This window comes from Lonchura striata, chromosome 5 (genome assembly GCF_050655825.1).
Source record: "Lonchura striata isolate lonStrDom1 chromosome 5, ASM5065582v1, whole genome shotgun sequence".
NCBI classification, from domain to species: Eukaryota; Metazoa; Chordata; class Aves; order Passeriformes; family Estrildidae; genus Lonchura; species Lonchura striata.
Window position 1 is genome coordinate 17,393,707 of NC_140707.1, and position 27,291 is coordinate 17,420,997.

General features: G+C 38.6%; 1 protein-coding gene across 6 annotated transcripts in view; it reads left to right on the forward strand.

Moving 5' to 3' along the window:
- The window catches only part of PRMT3 (protein arginine methyltransferase 3), a 55,953-nt gene that overhangs the window by 2,940 nt on the left and 25,722 nt on the right, over window positions 1–27,291 (forward strand). For 4 of the 6 annotated variants that reach the window (XR_014955498.1, XM_085579866.1, XM_021528530.3 and 1 more), the window contains exons 4-10: window positions 95–197; window positions 625–778; window positions 3,997–4,138; window positions 7,040–7,105; window positions 12,669–12,790; window positions 15,600–15,699; window positions 23,597–23,675. Coding sequence is in view for 5 of the 6 variants with exons in the window: in XM_085579866.1 (XP_085435992.1) it covers window positions 95–197; window positions 625–778; window positions 3,997–4,138; window positions 7,040–7,105; window positions 12,669–12,790; window positions 15,600–15,699; window positions 23,597–23,675 (766 nt within the window). In the remaining variant the exon portion in view is untranslated. Of the gene's footprint in view, window positions 1–94; window positions 198–624; window positions 779–3,996; window positions 4,139–7,039; window positions 7,106–8,055; window positions 8,130–12,664; window positions 12,791–15,599; window positions 15,705–23,596; window positions 23,676–27,291 lie in introns of all 6 variants that reach the window. The other 2 variants (XM_085579869.1, XM_085579868.1) reach the window with 2 other exon arrangements.

Here is a 27,291-nt window from a genome sequence, read left to right on the forward strand (position 1 = left end):
TGTGAAAGCACACGTCTTTGCCTTGTTTTCTTGAATGAAATTGAAGGGCTGTGTTTTCAAAGAAACTTTGTGTACATGTTCTTCTTCTGTGTAGAAACCAACTGGAGCCTATTTGAGTTCCCTCAGCAGCCCAGTGCCTTGGGAAGGAGAGGAATATCTGAAACCAGAACTGGAAGATGATCTCCTGCTTCAGTTTGGTAAATAACTGCTTCAGTAAGACTCCTGCTTTGTGAGGTAAATGTGGTATTGCTGGAGTTCGTGACATGTGAAGCATTGTCACTGTTACTCAATTTATGTGTCTGATAAAGTCCACATACTAATTATATCTAATTTAATTATATCTAAACCAAATATCTCTTCTAGAAATAATCAAACAGTGGTATTTAAAGAAGCCTGAATTCTGGATTTATTTGCCTTAACTTAGACCCTGCTTCTAGCATATTTGCTTCTTCTGCCTGGGCTTCTGTTTTGTAGTTAGCCTGTCAAATTCAGTCGCGCCTTTTGTAAAACAGCCAGCTTGTACAAAGCATCCAGAGATGGAAATAGCATGAAGTGTTTATGATCTGCTGCAAACAGATCATAAACATGATTGATAAATATTCTTTCTCTTCCCTGTTTCATTAGACATAGAAGATCTTTGTGAACCTGTAAAAGTTTTGCCTTCTAATGGTTTAAGTGATACGATGGTGCTCCTTGAACAATTAAAACATGCGGAAAAGAGAGCCAGAGCTGCAGAAGCAGCCTTGGCTAGAGCACAAGATGATCTTCAGAAAATGAAGTAAGTGTGTGAACTGAAGTTTTGGGCTGTTTTTATCTGATGTATTTTAGACGAGATGTTCATGTTCAAAGACAAAATGAAATTGAAGGAAGTAATAGAATGTAACTATGAAATAGACCTTGGGGTGGGAATGTAGGTCTGACTGGTCTGTTGTAGATGGTTAGTAAATGTCTTGTAGATGGTTAGTAAAAGCTGTGCAAAACCTGCACAGATTGGAAGAACAAAGTATGCTTACGAGAGCTAAGCAAGCACGTCACTCCAGAAAAAGGTATTTTCCTTTAGACTCCTCTTTGTTTTTGAGACACCTTTCTGTTAGTTCTGTAGATAGGAATTTAAACACTGAGGATGCACACACTGGAGAAGAGAGAGACTGGCGAATTAAATACAGGGCTCCAGAGATGTTCAGAGTTGGCTTCAAACAGTAGTTGTTAGTAGAGTTCATTTACAGTTTGGAGAAACTTTCAGTGAAATTAATAAATCAACTTTTTTCAGCTACTTTTCTTTTTAGTATCAGATGAGGGTAGTAAGAATAAACAGTCAGGACATCGCTGTAGGATGAGGTCTGCATACAGATTGATGGTGCTCATGGATAACCCAGAGATAAGACAGATAACATGGATAAGACAGAAATATAAACTTCATTTAAATCCCCTACAAGCATGATATTTTGAGATCACACTGACTGGGCGCTGAGGAACTGAAATTATATTTAAGAGACTTGGAAAAATAATTCATGTTCTTTTGTGTGAGAAGTTAATCAGCAAAATCCCTTATGTTGTAAAATACATTTGAGTGTTGTACATTTTGACAGTACACACTTGGAGCTACAGGTAGCTAAGTATACCAAAATATATTAATGTATTCAAATCCTCTCAGCTGTGAACAGTTATTTATATCAAAAATGATCAGTTTTGTCTTCAGGTGAGTTTGAATTTTGTAACTTGTACTTTACAGCACACAATGCTTTTCTGGTGTCTCTGTGTCCATTATGCTTTAATTGATCATAAGCAGCAAGAATGAAAGAAATTTGTCATTGCCATTGTGCTTCCAAAAACATGGGGTATTTTCTGTGTGTCTTTTTGCCTTCTTCATGTTCTATTCATTTTCATTTAAAACAAAAAAACCTTACAGATTATCAGTATCAATTTCTTTTGATACTGATAGCTCTCTAAACTTCAGTGAGGGTTATAGATTTTTTTTTTTTGAAGTTAGTATATCAAGTTATCTGCTCTTGTAATAGGGAGCCTTTAATTTTTCTTTCTCAATGCAACCTCTTCAATTCAGCAGGGGTTGGCTGGCAGCAAAAATAGCCAGATGTAAATCTGATGAAGCAGCACAGTTTTAAATTATGGACACATGAGTCAGTTGCAATGCAGTAGTCTAAATGCTGTAGTTCAGTGGTTTGTGCTGGAGGTTATTCCACAGAATATCATCTGCTCCCTTTCAGGTGAACCTCTGTGAAATAACGATAATAACATTTCTATACATCAGATCACTTGTAGTGTTAGATGTGACTTAGAGATTTAAGAGCGCAGCTTGTATATGCTGAGATTTTTAATCTGTCACCTCTTTAGAGGTGATGGCTTTTGTTTTTACTTATCTTTTTTCTTGATTAAGAAGCCAGCAGGACAGCTCTGTCCTTGGAATTTCTTTGGTGCTTCTGTTGCATGCATACATTAGAGGAACTATAGGCTTAAATAATTTTGAATTAAAAAATCTAAATCTCATACAGTGCTAATTATACTTAATTGTATGTCAAAGAATCCATGTTATGAAAATTTAAAATTGTATTATGTAGATATTTATATAAAAGTAAAGAAATGCAAAGTACTGTGGTAAAGAGCAATATTAAAAATATAATCCAGACTGTTTCTGTGTAAACAAACACAGGAAGTTTCTGAAACTGACAAAATTTCAGTACAAAATCCTCTTCCCCATCCAAACTAACTGAGCAGGGAAGTATTTGAAATGTCAGGAGTGAAAATAGTATTTTTGTTTTGTTGCTCTATGAGGAGGGTATTGGTAATGAGATTGTTCCCTACAGTTTCTATATGTGAAGTTCCCATTTAAGAAGGTATGATCGCTGTTAAAGGTGAGTGTCAGAGACTTTGGAGTGGTCTAGGATGCAGCTGTTGGACTTGTAGACCTTGGAGGAATATTGTCTGGCTGAAGTGTGTTTGCTTTTTCACTTCATTGTGGGCGTAGTATGATCTGCTTGTTAATGTCTAATAGTGTTTTTGTTATAAACCCCTTGATTTATGTATTTTGTCATCAAACCTGCTTTGAGAAATGAGAACATGGAATCACAGAATGGTTGAGTGGGAGGGGACCTCAAAGCTCATCCAGTTCCAAACACCCTGCCACAGGCAGGAGCACCTCACAGGCTGCACAGAACCCCATCAAGCCTGGCCTTGGACACTCCCAGGGATGGGGCATCCACAGCTTCTCTGGGCAATCTGTGCCAGGGCCTCACTGCCCTCACCGTAACAAACTTCATACTAATATTCAGTCTAAACCTACTGTCTTTGAATTTAAAAGCTGTTTGTCCTCGTCCAAAGTCCCTGTCCATATTTCTTGTAGCCCTTTTAGGAGCTAAGGGGAACAGTGGGTTGACCATGGAGGCTTCTTTTCTCCAGGCAGAGCAATCCCAATTCTCTCAACCTTTCTTTATGTGTTGAAGGGATGCAAGACCAGAGAGGAGGGAAAACAAGCAGCATAAAATTCAAGTAATGAATTGCATTTTAAACTCTTTTTTCTATTTATCCAAATGCCTCCGTTTTAAAATGCTTCCTTCTCTCTTTCAGTAGTCACCCAGTGTGGTGTGGGCTGCAGTTCTTGTGCTCTTTGTGTAGTTTGTGTCTGCGTTATGCAGCCTGAAACACCTTGACACTGCATTGCTGGCTTTTACACCAGCAAGTGCAAAATAGATAATTCTGCCTTAAAAATAGAAACTATCCCCCAGTATTTCACTGCTGATAGTTGGTTGCTGTTAGGAGAAAGCTGGGCTTGCCAGAGGGTGCTGGAGGGAGTCCAGCGCTGCAGCAGCCCCGAGGAGCCTGCAGAGGGAGGATGTGCACACCTAAAGCTGCTCCCATTGTTGCCCAGCCCCTGGACAGCCTGGATTCCTTCCTTCTCCCAAGCCCTTTCTCCCCCCTGCCCAACCTCCTTTTCATGGTCCCATAAACACATCTCAAGGGTATATTTCAAATTGATTACAGACAATTTGCTCAGGATTTTGTGATGAGCACAGATGTCAGGAGCAGCTCGTCATCCAGCGCCATTGCAGACCTTCAGGAGGACGAGGATGGCGTTTACTTCAGCTCCTATGGGCATTATGGGATACACGAGGAGATGCTAAAGGTCAGAGAGTCGTTGCCACTGCATCTTCGTAGGACTGAAGAGGAGAGATGGAATGAAGTGGGCTGTGTGCCCATAAATATACTGCAGAGCAGCTGCATTTTTAACCCTTTCTGTCCAGGAGAGGTTTTCTGGTGGTAGTTAGGCTAAGAGATCATTTTTCAGTTTTATTTCCTTTGTGTAAGTTCTGTTTATGGGAAGCATTAGGAGCAGAAAATCATTTACAGTTATGCTTGATAGTACAATACCTGTGCCACAGCCCTACCTTGCCAAAAGCAGCTTTCTCCTGCTTGTTCAAAACATGAAGGATAAAACATGGTACAGACAGTGAACATTTTTCTTTAGTTTTACATTTTCCTTATAATTGAAATTTGTTAGGCAAGACCATTTCTCAAATATTGTGGTTTTCTCTTGCACTGACTAAACAGAAAATGTTACTTGTGCATGGTTCCGTCTATTGATAAAATGACATTGAATTGTCACAGTCTGTCACATGCTGGAGCAGTTCCTTTCATCTGCTAAAGATTAAAAAAAATTATGCCTAAAACTTCTCAAAGGCAAACTTATGTATGCCCTTTTAACTTTAAAATAAGATAAAACAAGCACAAAGCCCAACAGCTTAAAATTAGCTTGTAAATTAAAATGTCTTAATGCTTCCTTTCAGAGAAAATGTCATAGTTGTGAGAGTTATAAGCAGTTTTATCATTTTAAGGCATAAATAAATAAAAATTCCTGTCTGAAGTCAAGGCAGAATACAGAGTTGTGAAGTGACTTTGTGCCTGCAGCTGGCATATAAAGCTTTCAGCTTTGCAAATAATTTAGTGGCCCCAATGCAGAAATACACATGAATATGTGTTAAGAATAGTGTGACTGTGAGGAGAGGAGATTTTACAGAAGCACAGAGATAGCTGCAGAAGTAGAAGAATGTTTTCTGAAATGTATAATCTGTAGAAATACAACTGAAATGTAACTTGAAGATAAATCAAAATGATAGGTGTTTGGTTTTGCAGCTGTATAAAGCTGTCATTCCAGATAACGTAGGCTATAGGATGAGGAAGCCTTTCTGCTGGCAAGGAAAGTTTACAATAAATCTGCATCTCTACACAAGGAGATTGCTAGAAAATTGTATTTTACTGATTTAAGGGTATGTTTGTTAGAATGCTTTTAATAAGACTTTACTTTCCAAAACATGGGAAAAAGATTGCTTTTATTGTGTGCACACTGAAATTTTTTCTTTATGCTAGGCATTCACTTTATTTTTTTTCCTGTTTACCTTATTTCCATAAATGTAGTGTCTTACTACATGAAGATTTTTAAGAAAGCAGTCTTGCTGCCTGAATTGTAAACCTATTTCTGAAACTGTTCCATCTTGAAACCTTTTTTGTCCTTAAGCCTGGTAGTGGTAAGACAGAGTTTCAATTTGGGATTTTTTTCTGCAAATACTTCAGAGATGGAGCAAGAATATTGTTACTTCACACTGTGCCAAGTCACTGTGTTTGCCTTGCTCTACCTTTTTGCTTGAGAATTTCTTGGCTGTCATCTTAATAACTTTTTTTTACCGTTTTACTTAAACCAGGAAAGCATTACATGGAAAAGTTGAGTGGGAGAAGGGGATTGGTGAATAGGGACCCAAAGTGCTTGGTTGTGACTACAACTGCTTTGAGTTGGGGCAGTGCTGAAGCCATGTGAGGGGCAGGATGCAAAGCTGAAAGCTTTCCAGCTGGCTGCTTTCTCAATTGATTATTTATTTTTAAACTTTTTTGGTCCTCCCAGCAAATCCTATTATATACTGCAGTAGAGGTGAAGTACTAAAAATAGTAGCTCTGAACATCATAGCAAACCAATACGGTTATAAAGGGTCATGGTTCTATTATTAATGTTAATTATGCAGGATTTTAAAGCAGAATTTTCTAAAATAAACCACAGCTGCTTCTTTGGGTTGTGTGTGTGATAGTATTTTTACACAGAGAGCTGGATTTTCAGATTTTCAAGCCTCAAAACAATTTTTTGTCTCCAAAATTTTTATTATCATAAAGATGTTCACATCACTGTTTTTGATCTTGTTCTTCTATTAAGATAGATTTTGTTCCTTTTCACTGTAGAAAATTTGTTTCTCTCTTTCTAGAAATTCTTAACTTGCTGTAGTAGAAAAATCCTCTAGATTTGATAAAAGTACTGGGATTTTATACTTCAGCATTTTTTGCGCTGGACAAAAAATTGCTGATTTTTTTTTATTTGCCTGTAGCACTTGAACTGTGACAACAACTCCAAAACCTATACTTGGCTGTCAATTTGTGTACCTGCTGATGCATGTTAAGAGAATCAATGTTTTAATAGATTACCTTGCTGATAAACTGTACTATGCTGTGGGCTTTTTTATACTAAGATACTATATATGTTTTGTTCTAGGTTTGAAAATATTCCAGCTTCTCTGGCCCTGTTGTATTTCAGTCAAACTTATTTACTGCATTGGACTTGCATCAAATGGGCTGTACAGCTTTAACTAGTAGCTTGTCATCAGGATTGCAAATCTGCAGCTTGTTCAGAAATAAAACCAAGTTAATTTTCTATTTAAGTTAGTGTAATATTGTCACTCTGTTACTGCTGTTCCTGGTTAGTGATGAACAGGTATTAAGATCTTTGAAACATTCAAAAGAAAAGGCAGAATCAGGAAACAATAAAATAGTTCCCTATTTTTCCTCCAGCTGAGGCAACTGGCTTCATTTGCTGCAGTAAATTCTGCAATATTATCACACAGAAGTATCATGATTGCCGTGCCCCATGTAAGTACAGTAAGTGCAAAGTGTCTGTAGGCCAAGTTGAAAAGCAAATTGTTCAGCATTTTTGAATTTTATGCTGTACCTAAGTAGAAAAAGTGAACCCTCATTGTTCTTTGACTGCTAGGATAAAGTCCGTACGGAGAGCTATCGTGACTTCATCTATCAAAACCCACATATCTTCAAGGACAAGGTGGGTACAACTGCTCAGAAGATCCAGTGATTTCTGTGGTTTATTTTGTCTCAAATGGTAGCAAACCTGCAGATGAGCTCCTCTCTAGTTGTGGGAATGGAGGGTCGCAGTGCCAGGATTTGATCTAATGTGCTCTGGCTTTATTAGGTGGTGGAGAGCTGCTGAGCTGCTGGAGGGTGCAGTGTGCTGATAAGAGCAGGGGTGATCTCTATTGTCATTGTGCTGTGTGCCGTGGCGGGGAGCTCATTAATTATCTTGGCGGGGGGAAGTTGAGCCTCTCTTGTCGAGGATATTAGGTGGAATCTCTCTGAGGGCTCTTTACCAGGATTAAGTGAATTTCTATGTACGCCCGATAGAGTAAAAACGTCCTGGAAGCCCTGTGTAATTAGAGCTGGGAAAGAATTCATGTGGAACTGATTTTTTTGAATTAGTGCCGTTTTGTGTTTTTGTGTTTCCAGACTGGGTGGTTATTATTAAAGGGCTTGCAACTGTGAGCTAGTACTTCATTTGCAGTGAGGAGGGATTTCACTGATAGGATTTTACAGTGGTTATGACCCCTGTACAGTAATAATCCTCTTATCTTTTGTATTTCTGGTGGCTATTTCTAATGAGTTTGTTGTGTTTCGGGCTTATAAAACCATAGGATGGCTTGAGTTGGAAGGGGCCTGCAGGATCATGCAGTTCCAATCCTTCTGCCCTGGGCAGGGACACCTTCCACTAGACCAGGTTGCTCAGAGCCCCATCCAACCTGGCCTTGAATGTTTTTTTTCAGGGATGGGGCATTCACGCAGGGCAACCTGTGCTAGGGCCTCACCACCTTCACAGGGAAGAATTTTTTCTAGTATCCTATCTAAACTTACTCTCTTTCACTTAAATCCATTCCCCCTTGTTCTGTCACTCCACACCCTTGTAGAGAGTCTCTCTTAATCTTTCTTTTAGGCTCTTTTCAGGTACTGGAAAGCAACAATTACTCTTCTCTTTTCCAGGCTGAACAACCCCAGTCCTCTGAGCCTTTCTTTGTAGGATAGATGAGAGAGATGCAGTTCTGTCTGATAGAAAGTATTTCAGTGTTTGATAATGCCTATTCCTTGAATGTCTTATACCTCAGCTTTCAATTGGCAACTATAGCAGGAAAAAAAAAAAGTAAATGGTTTTGTTCCCTTTTTTGCCTTAATTAATGTCACAAGCCTTTTTCTATAAACATTTTTAAACTCTTCGATTATAGTGAGAGAACAAGCAAAAGTTGTAGAATTATGCCACCAGGTGACTGCGTAGGTGGGCAGCTCATCTAACAAAGCAGAAATATCAATAAAGGGAAGAAAACTTTCCAGGGAGAAATTGAGTTTCTCAGATGCCCCTAAAATTGATAACTGCAGGTTTTCACAGGGTAAGAGTGGTCTGAAGTCACACAAAATGTGAGGCCTTGTGGCACAGTAATTTTTCATGATTGATAGCGTGTCTCCTGTGCTATATGGACACACTGGGAACATTTAAAACAAAACATGGAGTAACTGTTAAGAGTCAATGTTGCTTCAGCCCCAGGAGTAGATACCCATGCTCAGGAACCAGCTTAGGCAATGTGTGTGCTTACTCTGTTGTAAAAGCATTCCACTTCTCTGAAGAAAAGCTCAAGTATCGCAACATCTACAAACCGATTTCTGAACTGGTTTTTGCAGCAGTTTTTTGATCAAGGTTACCTCAAATTCATGATGTATCCAAACCCATCATGGTGTGTTGAGGTTGAGCTGAAAGACAGAATCTAGGTTGCTTTGAGTCCCAGTATCCCCAACCCATATGACCAGTGTCCTGCTTAACTTGTGTGTCTGGCCAAATGATGTGGCTTTCTCTTGGTATATTGTTATGGAGAATAAATGGGAGTTTTCTGCAGAAATCTGGCTTTGAAGTGACATCTGTTATGGACTTCGGCTGAAGGAGCTGTGTAGGATACTTTGCTTAACTTAATGTATTATATAATGCTCTCAGGACCATACTAATGAGTGAAAATTCCAAAGTCTGTTTTCCCTTAAATTTAATAACTATTTAAAAAATATTGAGGAAAAAGTCTGATAGTGCATTTCCTAGAACTCCCTTATGGTATTCCTCCCTGGAAAATATATACTGAAGCTTTTTGGATTTTTCTGAATGGACTGTTGTGAGGTAGTTTGGGAGGAGCTTGTTCAAAGAGCTGAATTTTTATACTCATTAACCTTTAGGGCACTAAAGAGGTGTGATTGCATGGTGATAGATGATAACAGTATCTAGGTTTGTTTATTTTGCATATTTTATTCATCCATTTTGTTCTGTCTCAGATTTCAAAATAAATTATTCAAAGTTGAACAAATGCTACTTGCTGCCTTTATTTGCAACCTGTCAAATGTATTTGAGATGAGAATGGGACAACTCAGATTACCTGGGAGGAGTTATGAAAGTGGCTGTACTCAGTAAAAGGAAGTGTGGTCCATTTTACAATGACAGTATTTTTGGGTGGAAAAATAATTTAGTAGAGCACTGTTGCCATGCTTAGTTTTTGTTGTGAGACTGAAATCGGTGGCAAGCATCAGTGCTATATTCAGGGAATAAAATAAGCTTTTAAACTATTGTTCACTGATGAAATTAATTTAATTCTGGCCTCCTGTTTTTCTGAGTTTAAAGTAGGATATCACTGAGAGTAGGATATCAGTTTTGCTTACACTGCAGAGGAGGATGTGAAGCTGCAGGGTGTTGTGGTGTAGTGAAATCAGTGGTCCAGCTGCTCCAGGTCTTTGGTGAGAGGCCATATGTGATCGCTGCAAGAATGTGTGGGCTGTAGATCCTTGTCCTTAGGCTAATTGATGATCACTCTGCTTGTCTTGCCCTTCCTCACACATATTCCAGCTTGTGTATTTTCCCTCCAGTGCCTCTTTTCCATCCCATCCCCTGCCTAAGGCTAGATGAGTTCCATCTGGGTTTTTAAGTGACCAGGGCAGCTGTCCAAAGTGGTGTCTGTTTTGATTTTTTTCCAATTTGTGGTGATTGCTCTCTTTCATGCAACTGTACATCAAGATGATTCTTTCACAGTGGTTTATTTTTGGCTGTGACTTCCAGCTGTCTTGGCTCAGTGATTTTGTTAACTACCATAGGTGAAATGTTAGGTGATGTTGGAGGGTGTGAGGTTTCAGCAGCTGCAAGAATATTGATTTTTATTTTTTATTCCCGTCTCCAGCAGATTCCGTTTAGGGATTTCTGTAGCCATAACCTGCTCTCACTTAACTTCTGGGATGTAGAGTTGACTCCTTTTGAAACATATCTGCAAAATATTTGCAGGTAGACTAAGTAACTATCCACAGCTCCCCTCTACACAAGCTGTTCTAAAAGATCATAATGCTGATGGTTTTTAGTCTGTTCCCAGGCTTTTTCCACCTGGCTCTGCAGAGACAGGTGGCAGTCAATGCTTCAATCACTGCTTCCCAGACCACCACAGCAGCAGCTCCCTTACGCTGCTGAGAGAACAAGCAAAGGATGAACAGCTGGTTTTGTTCATGCTGGCTTCAGGATCATTGTTCTGTGTCCATCCTCAGAATGTATAGAACTGTACACAAGGAAGGCAGGCAGACCTGAGATACAGAGCATTGCAGTATTTGCTCTGCTGATCTTTGTCAGGTGAAATGAAAGGTTTTCTTGTGCCAAAGCAAGAGTGATCAGTAGCTGATAAGCTGGAAAGTGTATCAGCAGCAGGATGCATTATTGCCTTATTTTTTGTATTTTTTGAAATATTTTCTGAAATGGGATTACAGTTCTAAACTATGGGATTGATTAGTAAGGGATTTGATGCCTTCTTTGGAAAAATGTTTAATGTAACGTAAGCTGTGAGTGTAGGTTTTACAGCACTCTGTGTTGTGAGAAGAGACAGTGAAATCAGCTTTCCTTTCTAATAAATTCTTGCTATGACTGGTAATTCTGACTCAGTGTTCTTGTTAACTTATGTGTTTTGTAAATTGTACTTTCATTTTTAGGTCTTATGTATGGGAAAGTAAGTTCTTTCTTTACAGTTCTGATTCTGTTCATGCTTAAATACTGTACATGATATGAGTGGCTCTACTCATATCATAGTGTTTAGAAAACTTATTTTGATTTTCAGATTCAGAACATTTTTGGAGTTAGTGCTGTGAGTTTTTAAACACCATTAGTAAAGCTTAGCTTTAGTCTAACAATAAGGCCATTGATGATCTGGCCAATTCAATAAAATATACCTTCAGAATCTCCAGAGATGTCTTTCAGCCCCAGTATTTCTGTGAAAACATCTAGCCTGGAACTCAGCTTAAAAATCTGCTGTGACACTCATTAAGTTTTTAGCTGTTGAGAATTTCCAGCAGTTGCAAGAAACATTGTTACAGTACCAAGGACTGAAAAGTGCTACTTGGTAAAATATCTGTGAAGCTTAGAACTGTTGGCAGCTCAACTCCACTTAGTCATAAATTTGGTTCTCTTTTCTTAGTTGCTTCACATTTTTTAACTTTTCAGTCTTCCTGTAGTAGCTGATATGTGATATACAAAAAGCCAGTCATTTCCATGGATCTTATGACATTTTTCAGGTGTAGTGGTGAAATTCACCATTTAATGAAAACTCTAGGGATTCCATCTTAACTGCATGTGGCAGTCACATCCTTCTCTCAGGACTTTTTCATAGAGGAGCACAGAGAGAAGAAAGGGAAAACAACTTCTGTTTCTGCTCCTTGTTTTTCCCATGTGGAATGTGTTTGGAGAATTGTTTACCTGGAGTGAGTGTTTGGTTGGATTCAGGTGAGGCTTATTTGAGCCTGATGGCCAATCCAACCCACCTGGGGCTGGGCTCTGGTGACAGGGTCACAAGTGAGCTGTGGTAGTTAGAAAAGTAGGTTTGTAGCTTTAGTATCTCCTTTAAATAGTATATTCATGTATTTTAGCACAGTTATAATAAAGAAACAATTCAGCTTTCTGAACTGGAGTCAGACATCAGCATTTCTTCCCACTGGGTCCACCTGCATTTGCAATAACTGGATTTTTTTTTTTTTTCACTCTATTTTGACTATAAATAGTGCTAAACAGAAAATATTTCCAGGTGTTAAAACTGCTAGTGACCATTTTAAAATTTAGTTATCTTGAGCCATAGCTGTTTTGAGGCAGTGTGACCATGTCTGGCAGAGGATTCCTAAATAAATTTCTGGATAGACTTAATTAAAAACTGCAGCTAGAATATGTTTTCTCAGTTCAGTTGTTAGTGATTCACTGATTAAAATTTCTCAGTCTATAATTTTTTTTTTTTCCTCTTCATGTAACATTTTAAGTGTTTCCCACATAATTGCTTGCTGTTGTTTCCCATATGACTGGGTTAATCTGCAGCTGGAATTCGTGGGCTTCAGTGTCTGCCTGGAAAAGGTGGTATAGTGGGAGTTATAACTGCAGTTTCACTTGGATCTCTCTGCATGTGACACTGAGACTTTGTGCCTTCTGTTGGAATATGGTATCTCACTGATGTAGAAAGAACTGTAGAAAAATCATAGCAAGGAAAATAAGATTGTTTTGCTTTCATTTATTTTCATTTCAGGTGGTTTTGGATGTTGGCTGTGGAACTGGAATACTCTCCATGTTTGCTGCCAAAGCGGGTGCCAAGAAAGTGATTGGAGTTGACCAATCTGAAATCATCTATCAGGCCATGGACATCATTAGGTAGGAGAAGTTGTGCTTGTCAGTTTTCCATTTCTTTACAGGAATTTAAAATAGTTTCTGTAATTTGTCTGCGTTACAGAAAATAACAGGCCTACCCTGTGAACTGCTCTCCCCTAATTCAGCAGTGCTGAGGGTGCATCTTGTCCAGTGAGGTCTCTAAAGGTGTTCATTAGTATCAGAACTAGCACTGAGCCCTGAGGGACACCTCTGGTACCTGGCTGCCAGTTAGGCTTTGTACTCCTCCTCTCAACTCTTGAATCTCATCTAGACCCATCTCCTCATTCATTTATCCACTCCACATGCCACTAATTTGCCTATGGACAATATTTAGGAGGCTAAGCATATGTAAAAACAAACAATGGCATCTGAAGACTTACAAAGGATTTCCTAGAATGAGGTAGGAGGAGCGTGTCCATGTGCACTGTTGATAGCTGAAGCCTATATGTTTTTTCATTTAGGCTGATTTTGTAAGAGGAGAATAAAATCCAGGTAGATACTGAAGAATTTGGGAGTGACAGGTTTTTTGTGCAAGCTCAAGTGGCACAGAAGTAATATTGTCTGTGCAGAATTTGTTAGGTACCACTCACACATTGGTGGTGCAGCACTGCACACTTGGATGCTGTAAAATTACTCAAATATCTGCTTGGGAAAAGCACCATGTTAAGCCTTAAGTGCATGTTTGACTAAAATACTTTTCTGGCACAAGAACTAATTCCTTAAAGAGAACTTTTCCTCTGAGTTCCTGACATCTTCAGAATGGTTTCAAGTGTGAAATAGTGTTTTATATCTAATGTACTAGATTACATATTTAGGGCTGTTAATAACTTATAACAAGTGCACAAAGTCCTTTGAGTGTTATTTATACTTGGGGGAGAGTAAAAGTAACAATCAGTTTGTATTATTCTTTGGGGAGAAGACGGGCAGGCCTCTAAGAAAAGCAATGAATCAAAACTCTTAAACTCTTAAGAGTGATGAATTACCACTTGAAGAATGCAGCAAGTCATCAGTAAGGCTGAACATTTATAAGTACTTTCTGATATAAAAGCTGCAATTCACATTAAAATCTGCAGTTCACATCAAAACCATTTATATTTGTTTAAAGCTACTTTTCCTAAAGGAATAAAGCTGACAAAGTTGCAGTGGAATAACAAACATTTATTGGAGCACTAAACAACTCTGTAGCTTAAAAAATGACTGTTGGGGCACACTTCCACCTATGATTCTAGTGTGTGCTCAATGCTTTTGTTCTTCCCAGAATTCAGGTTAATTTCTAGCATGCTAATTATTGGAAACAATGCAACCCATGTGTATAAGTGAACCAGAATACATAGCCTGAGTAGCCTTAAAAATAAACTTACTTTAAACTATTGCCTTTTCTTTTTCTTGCTGTGAATAGTCCCTGTAAAATTTCTAGCACAGTGAATTACTTGATTTTTATCATTCATCACTGCTAAGCTAGAATAGAAAGTTGTGTTTGACTTTCTAAATAACATCTCAGTTTTTCCTACAATGTGTAAACTACATTGGTTGGTTTGGGTTTTTTTAAACATTATAATTGAAAACAAGTATGTAGTGAATTAATCCTTTTCTTCTCTGTTGTTTTAAATCATGTCCTTGGATGTGGTCATTTAGAAAGTTATCTTTAGATCTTGTTTAATCCTGGCTTAAATTATTGTTGTGGGTGGTAGCTCTTTAACATTCCTCACTTTGAACTTCTGATTTTACTTCTGTTTAGAGCATTAAATACAATAATAGTAATGAACTGCTATTCTCTAACAGAAAACTATCTTGTGTAGAGGATTGAATTTGTCTTTGCAACAGCCCAAGTGTTCAAGGAGCCCTTTGACCTTATCCTTTCCCTCCCTTCATAGTGATCGTTCTTCCATTGTCTCTTAGATTGAATTTTTAATGTCATTACTGATCTGCATTGAAAGCCAGACAGAATGTAAGAGTAAGATATCAGGAGAGGGAGAGAAGGGGCAGAGATAAGAACTGCTGTGGGAAGATAAATTTCTGTGGTGAGAATACATTCCTGCCCTCTGTAAGAGCAGCCATGGTAATAAAGATAAGTGCAAGAAAGACTAATATGGTTTGCCAAGAAGAAAAGCAGTGCATTTCAGGTGTTTAAATACTTACTAATTTCACTGTCATGCAGTTCTTGTTCCAAAACCTGTAGTCCTGTCCCAGTCCCTCCCTCGTTACGTAGGATGGTTGTATCATGACGTGCATGTGAGCTAATCCCTGATCACTGCAGGTACTGAACATTGCAGGTGCTTTTGGCCAAATCACAGTGGGGAGGGTGCCTTTACTCTGCAATAACTGTAGGACTGATTTAGAGGGAAGCTCTGTTCTCAGTGACTTTGCAGCTGGTTTGGTTAAATAAAAAACCGAGTCATGCAAAACAGCTTTGTAAGGAAGTTAATTTCCATTGCTGTCCTGGTGTGGTGAGTAGGCTCTGATTGCTGTGGAGGTCAGAGGAGGAGAAATGGAAACAAGCAACTTGCCAGCAGTTTTAAATTGTCTTCTGTTTTCCTGGTTTCTGAAGCTTGCCTATTTGCATGCATGGCACGTTGGAGGTATACAGATGTACTGCCTGCCATCTTCTCCTGGCACTAAATCAGCTGCAATTTTTAGCTACTTGGAAATGTTCCCTCTGAAATAAAACTGAGGGATAGTTCATTCAGTGTTTCTTGATTAGGTAAACCAGAAAGTTTGTGAGGGGAAGAATGTGAAATATAGATGTCAGTATATTTCTCTTGACAGCATAAATTGAAAATAGAAACTAATTTGTTTATGTTTTGACTTGTAGACTAAATAAACTTGAAAAGATTATTACATTAGTCAAAGGAAGAATTGAGGAAGTTGATCTGCCTTTGGAAAAAGTGGACATAATTATATCCGAGTGGATGGTAAGGTGCATGGCTATTCTTTTCAAGTAATTTTCAGGAAAAAGATGTGTTTTATTTCATTTGAAAAGTTGGGGTTTTTTAACCAAAGCATCAACAATGGCTCCAGCAGTGCCTTTGACAATGTCAGAGATGGGATGGCAGTCCTGATTATGTGGTACTTGGACACAATTCCATGGTCCCTCTTGTTCAAGCTCTTTCAAGTCAGGCTTCTCTAAGTGCAGCAAGTTTCTGTTTTGAATTTGGTGTGGAAATCTGTAAAGCACTCAGTTGTACTGTTGTGGCTGCTCAGGTGAAAGTAATGGAGAAATAGTGTATTAGTAATCTAGCCAGCTCATTCTGATGGGTAAAATACCTTCAGTCTGCAAATTCAGCTAAGGACTCTCCTGACTGTGCAGGAAGGGTGATAAAGGAGGGGAGGTGCTGCCTCTGGAAATCTGCAAATACTGGGAGAGCTTGAAAACAACATTGCTTTTCATTGCTGGGTTTCAGCATGACAGTAAAAACAATGACTCAAAAGTACAAAAGAAGTGTGATGGACAGCAGGGTCTAAATGAGCCATATCCTGGAATCCGTTGGATTTCAGCTGTTGGTTGGATTTCAGCTGTTGGCCCGTTAGCTTTTTTGTGTGGTGGCTGGTAACTGTTACACACCTGTCCTTGCTACCTGCCATTAATCCTAATAAAGACATCTGTGTTACAAAACCCATTGCCAGCCTGAGTTTCACAGTGACATAGGAATGCCTGTTCCCTATCAAAAACGTGCTAGGAAACATCTCTTTGAGCTGTTTTTTTGTGAACTTCTGCTATTCAGTATCCTCCTATCATGGGCCTTCAAAAAGCACTTCAAAGCACAAGTTTTCTTCATGTTGCTTCCAGCTGCTGGGACTTAAAAATTCCCTTCTGCCTGAAATGTAAGATCAGGAATGAAAGCTTATATTCAATATTACTTGTTGGGGTTTTTTTTTTTTGTGGGATTTGTTTCTTTTTTTTAACAAAACTGTGGCTGTTCTGTTGTATGCAACGGCCTTTGGTGGGGAGGTCACGCCACTCACTGTGGATCCATATGTATCTACCTGTTTTTCAGGGAAAGATGAAAATAAATTGGTTTGCCTTTTTTATATATATTTGTTTAATATTACATATGTTACTGAACTAGTAATCTGCAGTTTTTTACTGCTTTGATGTACATTATTTGAAGCATGAGCTTAATTTAGTGTTGAGATCAATAGATTTAAGCCATTGGCTTAAACCAGTAATTTAAAAATAGCATGTTATGGTTGGTGATTTCTGACAGTATGGTGGCTTCACTAGAAATGTAATTATAGTTTTATCAGAGAAACTTCTGATCAGCTGCCTAGTATGTGCACCAAGATTAATGTTCCCAAAATAACATTTCTCCTTCTGGAGCCCAAGATTTGGTTTTAAAGGGAACCTGGACAGGTGAGCTGAAGTCATGTTGTAAATCAGTGCCTCTAAGATGAATTAAGGGATTTCAAGACTCAGCATTTGTAAGAAATGAGGTACTGAATGTTGGATATTTTTCCTTTGTGTGCTAATTTACCTTTTTTTATGTCAAAATTACATAGCCATGTGCACTTCAGTTAATTAGGTGTTCTAAATATTTAGGAATGTTAGGATTTTTATAGGTTGCTGCATGACAGAGATAAAGAGGACAATGCTGTGGAAGTAAGATTGATAGCTGGACAGTGTACACAATGTTCCAACACTGTCCAGAAAGGAACATTGTTGTTTAATGCAGATGATGATTCTTCTTTGTGTGGCTTTCTTGTGTGAATTTGCTTTATCATTTCCTTCCTTACATGGTACAATATGAAATCAGTTCTTAATATGTGAGCTTGAGAGTGAAAAAGAATTCAGTATATGTCAGATTTTGCCTCTTTGTGCAGAGAATCTGTATGGACTGCTAGGAAAATTATCATGTTTTTCTTTGTAACAAAAATATGAAAAGTTGTAGTTTAGAAAACAAACTGATTTTAGATTTCTCTAGTGAGAACCTTTGGTGGAGCCATAGCTTTGCTTTGTTTGGTACAGAATGCTGCTTAAGATCAGTACATTTTTTTTTTTTGGTAGAGCTGTGTCTGGAACATCAGAAAATTAAAAACAAGTATGAGGCAAGAGAGAGGAAAAATACTGCATTCTCCCAGGACTGTTTGTAGATTAGGCTTTCTGAGAAAGCTGTCACATAAAGAAATGTCTTGTGAAAGGTTCAGCACTGCATTATGGGCAACTCAGTGTGATGGTTTCTGATGATCATTTACTTAATTGCAGAAGCGACCTATGACTGCCACAAACTGCTTGCTCTTCTTCCCTCTCTTTCATTTATAAATTTGTTCCCTTAAATTATGGAAAAACAGGAGAAGCATCTTAAATATTACACAGGGGGCAGGTGTGTGAGTGCATGTGCGTCTATGTAGAAATTTGTATTTCAAATGCATACTTACCATCTTCCAAAATAATTCTTTCCCAATTTAAATTCCTCTAGATATGTTTTTTCCATGTTGCAGGTTTAGAGGCTGAATGAAGAGCAGCTGTAGCTGCAGTGGTTTTATTAAAGCCTGTGAAAGAAATTAGCAGTGAACTTGTTTGTAAGGTTCTAAATTCAGCTTGTGGCATCTGAGGTTTGTGTGTTTGACACTGTCAGCATCAGACCAGGGCATTTCCATGATTGTGGTCAGTTCAACACAGTGTGTAAAATGCTGAGGAAGGCAGTGGGAGGCGTGAGCTGTTCTCTTGTTGTCCAAAAGGCAGGTTGCTGAAGATTGAGAGCCCCTTGGACTTCCAGTGGCCCAGATAAAGCTGTTCAGACTTCTACTCCAGAGACAGCTGGACACTGGTTCTAGCAGAACTTCAGTGAAGTCTGCAACCTGACACAAGGGACTTCTTGTGTGCTGTGGGTCAGGAGCACAAGGGAGAGCAGATGGGCTGAAGGGCCACTTCACCATGTGAGCCACATTGCCTTGAGAAAGAGTACAAGGATGGCCAGGTAATAGTCTGTGCTAATAACCAAACAGATTCTCTAAGGACAAAGTCTGTCAGTCCTTGGAGAAAGGTTTTTTGGATGTAAGAATGGGTGGATTTTATATAAAATACCACTGCTGACCTTTTTTGTGTGGAGGTTTCCATGTCCAGGACTGTTTGATGGTTTGTATGGCTTATGATACATCATCCTGCCTGCCTGCCTAGAGCTCTGATATGTGAAACCTTTTAAAAACCTTAATTTGTGTAACTAAAGATTAGTATACTAGTACCAGGCTCTCATATTGTTACTTGTCTGCTTGTATCATAAGTCACCTACAGATAAATCCCTTACTTCTTATTCAGCGTGTAGACTTACATGTGTTCCTAGGCAGGAAACTGTGACCATAGAAAAGTGACTTAATAATTGCTCCCATATTTAGGTAGGGTAACTGTAAACCTGTTTATTGAAAAGATGAGTGCAGAAAGAAACTAAATGTATGCAATGCTTTTCTAGAATGTTCTTGCACAGCTGCATCTGTATGCAGATTTTTCTTGCCATCAGTATTTTTTTGCTTCCTTTCTCTAGCTAAAACTATAAAGCTAAATGTTGCTAGTTTTATTCACTTGAGAATAGCTGCATTTCTTGATTGTAAAGGGGCTCTACTGAAAGACAATTACCTGAGATGGTTGTCTCAAATACAGTGTTAATGTACAGCATGTACTCATAAATTGGTTTTTTTTATGCAGTACTTTATGGTACTGAATATGCAGCAGAGTTATACAGGCTAAAACTGGGGAAGGGATGGATTGTCAGATTAAAATACACTTAGGATACAACCAGTATTTGTCTTTTAAACATGTCTTTGGTCAGATAGCTAATATTTTCTTTTCTCCTTTTCCTTCTCTTTGTATTTCTTTCTAATTTTTTTAAAATAATGTTGAAATTACACAAGGATGAGCTTTGAAAGGAGGCATTCAAGATCTAGGGAAAAGAAAAGGAAGTGAGCATGTCTGAAACACTGGAAACCATCTTCTCTCTCCTTCCTCCTTTCCCTATTTCTGTGAGAGATACACAGTTATTTCCTTGCGTGATTTTTTTTTTTTTTGTCAACACTAGTAATAGGTATCACATTTCTGCTCTTCACATTTTCCCATTTGGTGTTCTTATTTTTATTGGTGTAAGGAAACAACATAATGACAAAGTCAAGCTGTGATGCTGAAATTTGTGAGCTTGCTCTGTCAGTATTGAATTACTTCCTCTTTTTTTAAAATTAAAATGTAGATGAGAGATCAGCATGAAGGCAAACTTAGCATGTGGGAGATGGTGCTGCAGCAGAGCATGCTGAAGTGTTTATATGGAGCTGCTGCTTGTCACTTAAGTGTGCTGCAGGTTTGGAGGGGATTTTGTCAAATAAAATATATTTTTTCATGTCATAGAGCGGGCCACATCAGTTTTATGCATTTGTTAATGCCAGGTTAAATTTTGTGCTAGAGATCAGAATCTATTATCCAATCTGTGTTGCATACCTTCTGTAACTTGCTTTACTGTGAAGGCCAGTTGAAATCTTCAGTTTAAGACAATAATGCACTTTTTTTATACCACGGGGGGTTAAAAAATATAAAGTTGACTCTCTGGTTCAGTGATTTGATAGCTGTTTTTCATCTCATTAAATGTTCAGTATTAGGCCTTACTGAATCTGAGAACCAGACCAGGTTCGGTAATGCTATAGAAAATAATAAAATGCATCTTTGATAGCAAGTGGAGGGGAAACACAATGCTTATTCAAGTAAACATTGCTTACAAATTCTATCTTTACACGAGTTTTTTCAGCTGTACCAACAATTCTGCTAATTCTTGCAGTTGCAAACATGCTAATCCACTTTTTGATGCTTTTAAAGAATTTAAGCTCTTTTTCTCTAGAAAGATTACCATGCTAATACTGAAACACTAAAGCTAAGAGAACTTGAATACTTATATTTTGATCAGTTGGTCAAATATTTTTATGTCGCTTTGCATTAAAATGAAAATGTATACGAGAGTGCTATAGTATATTTGCATAATAGGGGAAAATTAACATTGCAGAATATTAAGGCATCAAAGATCTAGGAGCCTTTTGTAATTGTGTTAGGACCACAGAATACAGATATAAAGGATAGATAAGAAATGTAGCAATATGCACATTCCTAATGGATTCAGTGGCTGTCTCCTTGGGCAGACATGAAGCAGGGCAGGTGTGTGCTTGAACAGAGTTATTCAGTGCTGTGTACTTCTGCTCCTGTCCAGATCTGTTTACTTGGGCCTTTGTTGTTAGCCAGAGAACATTTTGTTACAGCTTTGCAAATACAAAAAATAAGGAGTTTATGTTCCTTCTGAGAAGGTAATGGCCAGCTTTTTTTGTAGGAAACATGTAATGAGACAACAAAATTTAAGGTGTTCTGTGCATTCAGGTTGTCTTTAACAGAGAATGTCACCTTTTATGTGTTGTAGTTTAGCCACTATTAAGATTGTACTAATAATATGCAGCTCACAGATTTGTATCACAGAGATCTCTCTGCAGTGACTGATTTTGAGGATGTCACTATATGCTTAAGAAAAAATAAGCCCTTGACCATTTTTGGGGGTGAAGCAAGAGTTCCCCACAGCATCCCAGGGAAAAATGTCAGATGTAATTCTCTTTCCAGAAGGCTCCCCTACAGGTGGGGCAGCAGGCTGTGAATTTGCATTCTAACTTACACTACAGATGATCACAGCACACTGAGCAAAATGTTTTGGTGTGAGTCGTAAATGACTTGATTTTGTACCATTGATGGTTTATGTAACTTAGAGGAATGCTATAATAAATGGGGGGGAGAGAGAACTGGGAGTTGGGGGAGAACTAGCAGTGCCAGAGTGGAAAGGTCAGGGAAAGAATGGTGAGAATTTTTCTATATTTCTCCTGAGAGTGTTTTCCAGCTATACTCCTTGCACAGGTTGGCAGGTGTAGTTAGTGGGCACAAAGAAGGAACTGAAGACCTAATCCATAAAGATGTCACTTTGTGAATTATTGACTCTTGCTAGTGACTAGTCTTCAATATGTCCTAGAGGTTACCTTTAAAATACTGTGGAAACAACTAATTTTCAGTTAAAGGCATCTAAAAATACTTTTTGTGAGCTAAACATATTCTATTTTTAAGCCACAACCATATAAAAAAGAAAGCTGTTGTTCCATTCTGTGCTTTTGACTTGCTGTGGGCATCAAATTATTCCTGCCTGATGCAACTGGAGCTCCAGGTCTTTTCAACTGTTCAGCAAAGCTTACTAATACCCCCATTGCTCACAAAGTAGTAGTCTTCCTTCTGGGACTTTTCTAAGGATGTACAGAAGTTGGACAGTAAAATAGAAGAACAGGCAAGATTAGGAAGAAAAGTTTTCAGTGAGGCACTATTACCAGAATAAACAGATTGAGAAAATGACATGGCCATTATTTTCACACTGTTCTCTTTGAATACAAATATGTCATGCTTCAAGTTTCTGGGGTTTTCAGTTCTGTTTTTTTTTTTTCTCTGAAGGCTGCAGAAAATGGTGCTTATAAGGAATTCTAAAGTTTAGGCATTTTTTCTTAAGATCATTGAGTCCAACCCAGCAGTTCAAAGTCCAGCACTAAACCATGTCCCCAGGTGTCACACTCATATGACTTTTAGATCCCTCCAGGGCTGCCCTGGGCAAGCCTGTTCCAGTGTTTGATAACCATTTCAGTGAAGAAATTTTTCCTAACATCCAATCTGAAACTTCCCTGCTGCAGCTTCCTAGCTTTTCTTTGGTAAATTTCTGCTAACTGGGTGTGTAGGACTGAAGGTCCAAAGTCTGGACTTTGGTTGTCCATTTTGTTTTTGCCAACTAAATCAAGCCATGTGGCTAAGCTGTGTCTTAAAATGAAAATGAAATTTTCATTTAAGTAAATGAAAATTCAAATTTGTTGGTGTTTGTCTTGACTGATTTGGTGTTGTGAGGATATAGATGAAATATGTTACTGTATTGAGTAACGATGGAGGACAGGGATGGTATAAAATCAGTATATCAATGGGAAAACAAAGGACTGTATATCTTGTAAATGCAGTTTGTTTAGAACTAGTTGAGAACGGGGATGTTCTCTATAAAATGCTAATTTTATTTGATACTTCTGTTGGAGTTTTTTAATATCTCAAATATTCAAATAAGGAATCTTTCCCTCTTTCAGCAAAATAAGGTTTACAATAAACTAACAATAAGAAAAATAATAAAATAATAATAATAAAATTTCTAAACACCAATAGCAGTATCCTATGCCATAAAATTAATTCAAACACAAAAAAGCCCTGTGCAAATCTAGTTATTACCATTTTTATCCTAGAAATCTTGCAAGTCTGAGTGCTGCTAAATGATGTGGAACACCCAGAGAACCATTGTTTGGTACATGATTTATTTCCATCTCTTTTAGTGAGCACTACCCAGGGTGATACAGGGCATCACGAGGTTGCAAATATGAAGAAGCAAAGATGCATTCTATTTGGCCTTTCTCTGACAATAGTTACTTGCAGATCTGAAGGGGAAGGGCTTTTTTTATTTTTATTTTTCTTGGAACCTCACAGTTATTAAAAAATCAATACGTGCAGCTTTTCACTTGCTTTGAGTCGAGTTCAATGTCTTTTGATGTTGTAGGACTCTTGCTGGGTAATTGTTGGTGTAGATGGTGTATTTATTTTCTCTGTGTGCTACATGCTTGCAGTTTGGGAAATTAAAGATGATACTTTATATAACAAGTTTTGAAGTGACAGTGCTGTTGTTGAAAAACTCTCTGGGCTTACAATGTTCTTAAACTGTGTTGATAAAGCCTCTCTGTAGAATGACGAAGTATAAGAAACACAATGATTTCTCAATTGTTTCCCTTTTCTGTAAACAGGGTTATTTCCTTCTCTTTGAGTCAATGCTGGATTCTGTCATCTATGCGAAGGACAAGTACCTGGCAGAGGGAGGCTCAGGTTGGTGCTCAGTTCTTTTAATAAATTTAGCTCTGGGGATAAGCTAAATGAACTCAGAGACTTTGAATACGCTACGCATGGATGAGAAAGTTGCCAGTCTCAGTGAAAAATGTTTCCATTAGTAGGAGCTTCAAGGCATTAATTTACTGTATGGGCAATAGGAGAACATTAGATGGGGTACCAAGGTCTCAAACTAATGATGTTTTTAAGAATAGAGGGGGCTATTTATTCTTAAGTATAGACTAAATTTTTCCTCCCTGTTTCTTCCCACATATGTGGGCATTTGTTTTCTCCCTCTGAAATCCAAGTTTCTGCATAACTATGAACAGAGGAAAATAAGTTTTATCCTGTGAGATGTGATGCTGTTGTGGATTGGAGGAAAAGTGGATAGGGCGTTTTGCTGAGGGAGGGACGTTTTGTGGGGAGGACGTAGTGTCAAACATATGAAATAACAAATACTTTGCTTCAGTTCAGCATATTTATTCTGGTGGTAATGTGCTCTTTATTTTTATTGCTTGAGGGTAGGGTTGTGACAAAACAAAAGTGTTTGCCTTGGAGTTCTTTTACCCATTTAAGTAGCTTAGATAAAGTCATCTTAAGCAGCGTTTAAATGCCTGTAAGTATTTATTTCTATGTGATAGAGTTTTGTGCGTGAGTTCTGCATGTGCTTAATTCCTTTGTCAGTATTGTATTTCATATTGACCTTTTCAATTGTAGTCATCAGTCTGGGTTTTTTTTCCTCTTTTGTGCTAACCATGCACACAGCTTTACTACACTGACCTAATGATTGGATTAATGACTGTGTCACTGTGCTTGCTGCAGTGCTTCCCTCTGGTTGCAGTGAGCTTTTGTACACTGCTAGTGCCGCAGGAAAAATGGGGTTTGTGCAGTTGTTCACAAAGCTGAATATACAAGCAAGAGATGTCTCAGAATATTTAGTAGCCACTTGAGCAGCCTGACAGAATAAGAATTTTTTATTTTCAGTAATGTAGAATAGTCCAGCCACATCAGGAACATAGGTATGTACTCCGTGTAGATATGTGCTGATAATTTTACACTGGAATACAATTAAATCCAGAGACATTCCCTAAAATCGTAAGGAAACATTTTATGTTTAGTTACTACTTCCAAAGCCTTCTGAAAAGGGCCAGAAATTTCTGACCTCCGTTTAAACTGTATTGTTGGTAGGTTTGCTCTTAGTTTGTAACTCCCAGAGATTCCTTTGAGAGGTGGGATGTCCTGGTTCTGCAGTACACTCATCCTTTGGGGTCTGACAATGGTCTTGGGCCCTTCTTTGATTCTTGACAAAGCACACAGGGTTGTATAGGCACAAATGGGATTTTCAGTCTGTCAGCAGTTTCATTAAGGTGCTTGCAGCTGCTGTTCCTCTGCCAGCTTGTCCAGCAGGTGAGAGGTTGTGCCCTGGGTCCATGAGAAGGCTGCTCAGCAGCACAGACTCTTCTGCAGCGAGCTGAATTGCCCGTCCAAATCCAGATGAGCCAGAACTAAGAGTTCACTCTGAGGTGAAGCCTTACCAGAGAAACTCCTGAATCTGCTTAATTATGTCTAAAGGCGCTTGGTACAATTGAGCCCAAGATCATTATTGCAGAGAATGTTTGAAAGTTGAAAAAAGCAATAGCAGCAGCTGCAGTTTGACCAGATCTTTCAGTGACTGAGCCAGGAATAGAATCCAAATTTCCAGATATGTGTTCAGTCAGTCATATCATCATTACTTCAGTTCAGCCTATTGGCATGCTGGGGTGGATTGTGCCAAACTGTCTAGGATAATGTGTACAGTATAGAAGAGCTTTGTTTGGGAACATAACATTTTTGCTGCCCAGGGCCCATCTGTTTGTTCTTTAGGACTGTTGCTCAAGTATAGATTTTTTCACACACTTGAGTCCAGTTCACATTGTCAGGGGGCGACAAAGGTAAGAAATGTGTCATTCTAAACATAATACATCCAAAACATAATGCTCCTTCACATCCAAATGATGATGGCATTCACGTGGAGTTACTACGTTTTATCTGGAGGATTGCTGTCTTCCCCTTCAGCATCCTGAATTGTGTGAGGCATTGCTGAGGGCTGAAGGATTTCCCATCATGTTCTCCCCACCACGTGAGCTGTTGTGGTGACGGATGGCTCGTGGGCACCGAGTCGAGAAGGACACAGATGGTCAAAGTGATGAATCCGGGAGAGCTCGGAGGAGTGGGTGCTCTTGTCCAATCAGCATTTTGCACATTTCACCTGTGAGAAGGAATAATTACTGAATTATAGGGTTAATGGGGAAAAAAATGACAAGTCTGTCAGGATTGCACAGGAAAGTATTACAGAAAGAGCAGAGGATTTCCAGGGAAATCAAGGGTTACGGGAAAATGGCAAATGCAGGTTTCTGCAGGTGCTTTTAAATATGCACAAAACTCCAGTGTTTAGATGATTCAGATAGCATTGCTTACATTTTCAGTCAAATCCCAGTACAGTGTGTAGGACATGGGTGGGTCTGTAAATTAATGAATCTCTGTAGTCTTCTGCCTGAGCCCTGCTGGTGGAACACAGATTTCCTTTTTGTGCAGTCTGAATAGACATTGGCTACTTTTGCTGCTATTAATAGTGAAAATGCAGACTAAATTGGAGCATTTTATGTTTACATTTTCCCTTGTTCTTAAGCACATTGTATAATCAATCGTGAGTTCCACTGCTGATTTAAGGATTTGCTGTGAGAACAAAGATTTAATAAAAATTGATTATGATCCAGTTCAAATATTTTATGCTTGATAGAGGTGATTAAATTTCTCTTTGGTTTACAGAATGTTCTAGAAATTTGCGCTAGTCAGAGGAAGGAAGTTTGTAAAGTATTGTTGTGGGTTTAATTTTTGTTTCCAGTGGCACTACAATGCTCCTGGTGTGTTCTGTAACCAAGGACTGATTTTTCATCTCTCTTCTCACCGTACCATTGCATCCTATGAAACCCATTCCCCTTAGAAATTATCCCTTATAAGCTCTTATCCCTCACTTTTGTTGTTTGTATCACACTGTCTTTTAAGTTTTGGACCATCAGTGGTTGCTGTTGAAGGTGTGAATGCTGTGAGGCAAAGCCAAGTGTTGCACATGCACACTGTTAAACAGCTGTGGGAATGTCGGAGTCCAGCACATCCCTCTGGCTGCCCTGACTGTCTCAAGACCCTGGCAGGGGGCTTGGAGACCCTGGCATGAAGTCAAAAACAGCTGTGGTTTTGATTTTAGCCTGTGGAAAAAGCTGCCAACTTTGTATGAGGAATTACAAGCCACAAGGGTTTTAGTAGTGTGTTACTTGAATTAACACAGGGTGGAAAAGTAGAATTTTGGGGTTTTTAGAATGGGGTTCAAGGGTGTCACGATGGAGGAATTTGGGTGTGTCCTGGCCTTCCCCTTTGTCTTGTCCTCTGTGTCTGGGTGTAATGGTGACACTTTTCTGTTGGTTTAAATTAGAGAGTCACAGTCTAACATGGGTGATGGGAATTGGAAATAAATTACAAACACAGACATGTTGTTTTGAGTATATAATGTGGGAGCCACCCGAGGCTCGGGCAGAATGCCATGGCCTCCTTGCTAGCCTGAGCCCGGCAGGTCAGAGGA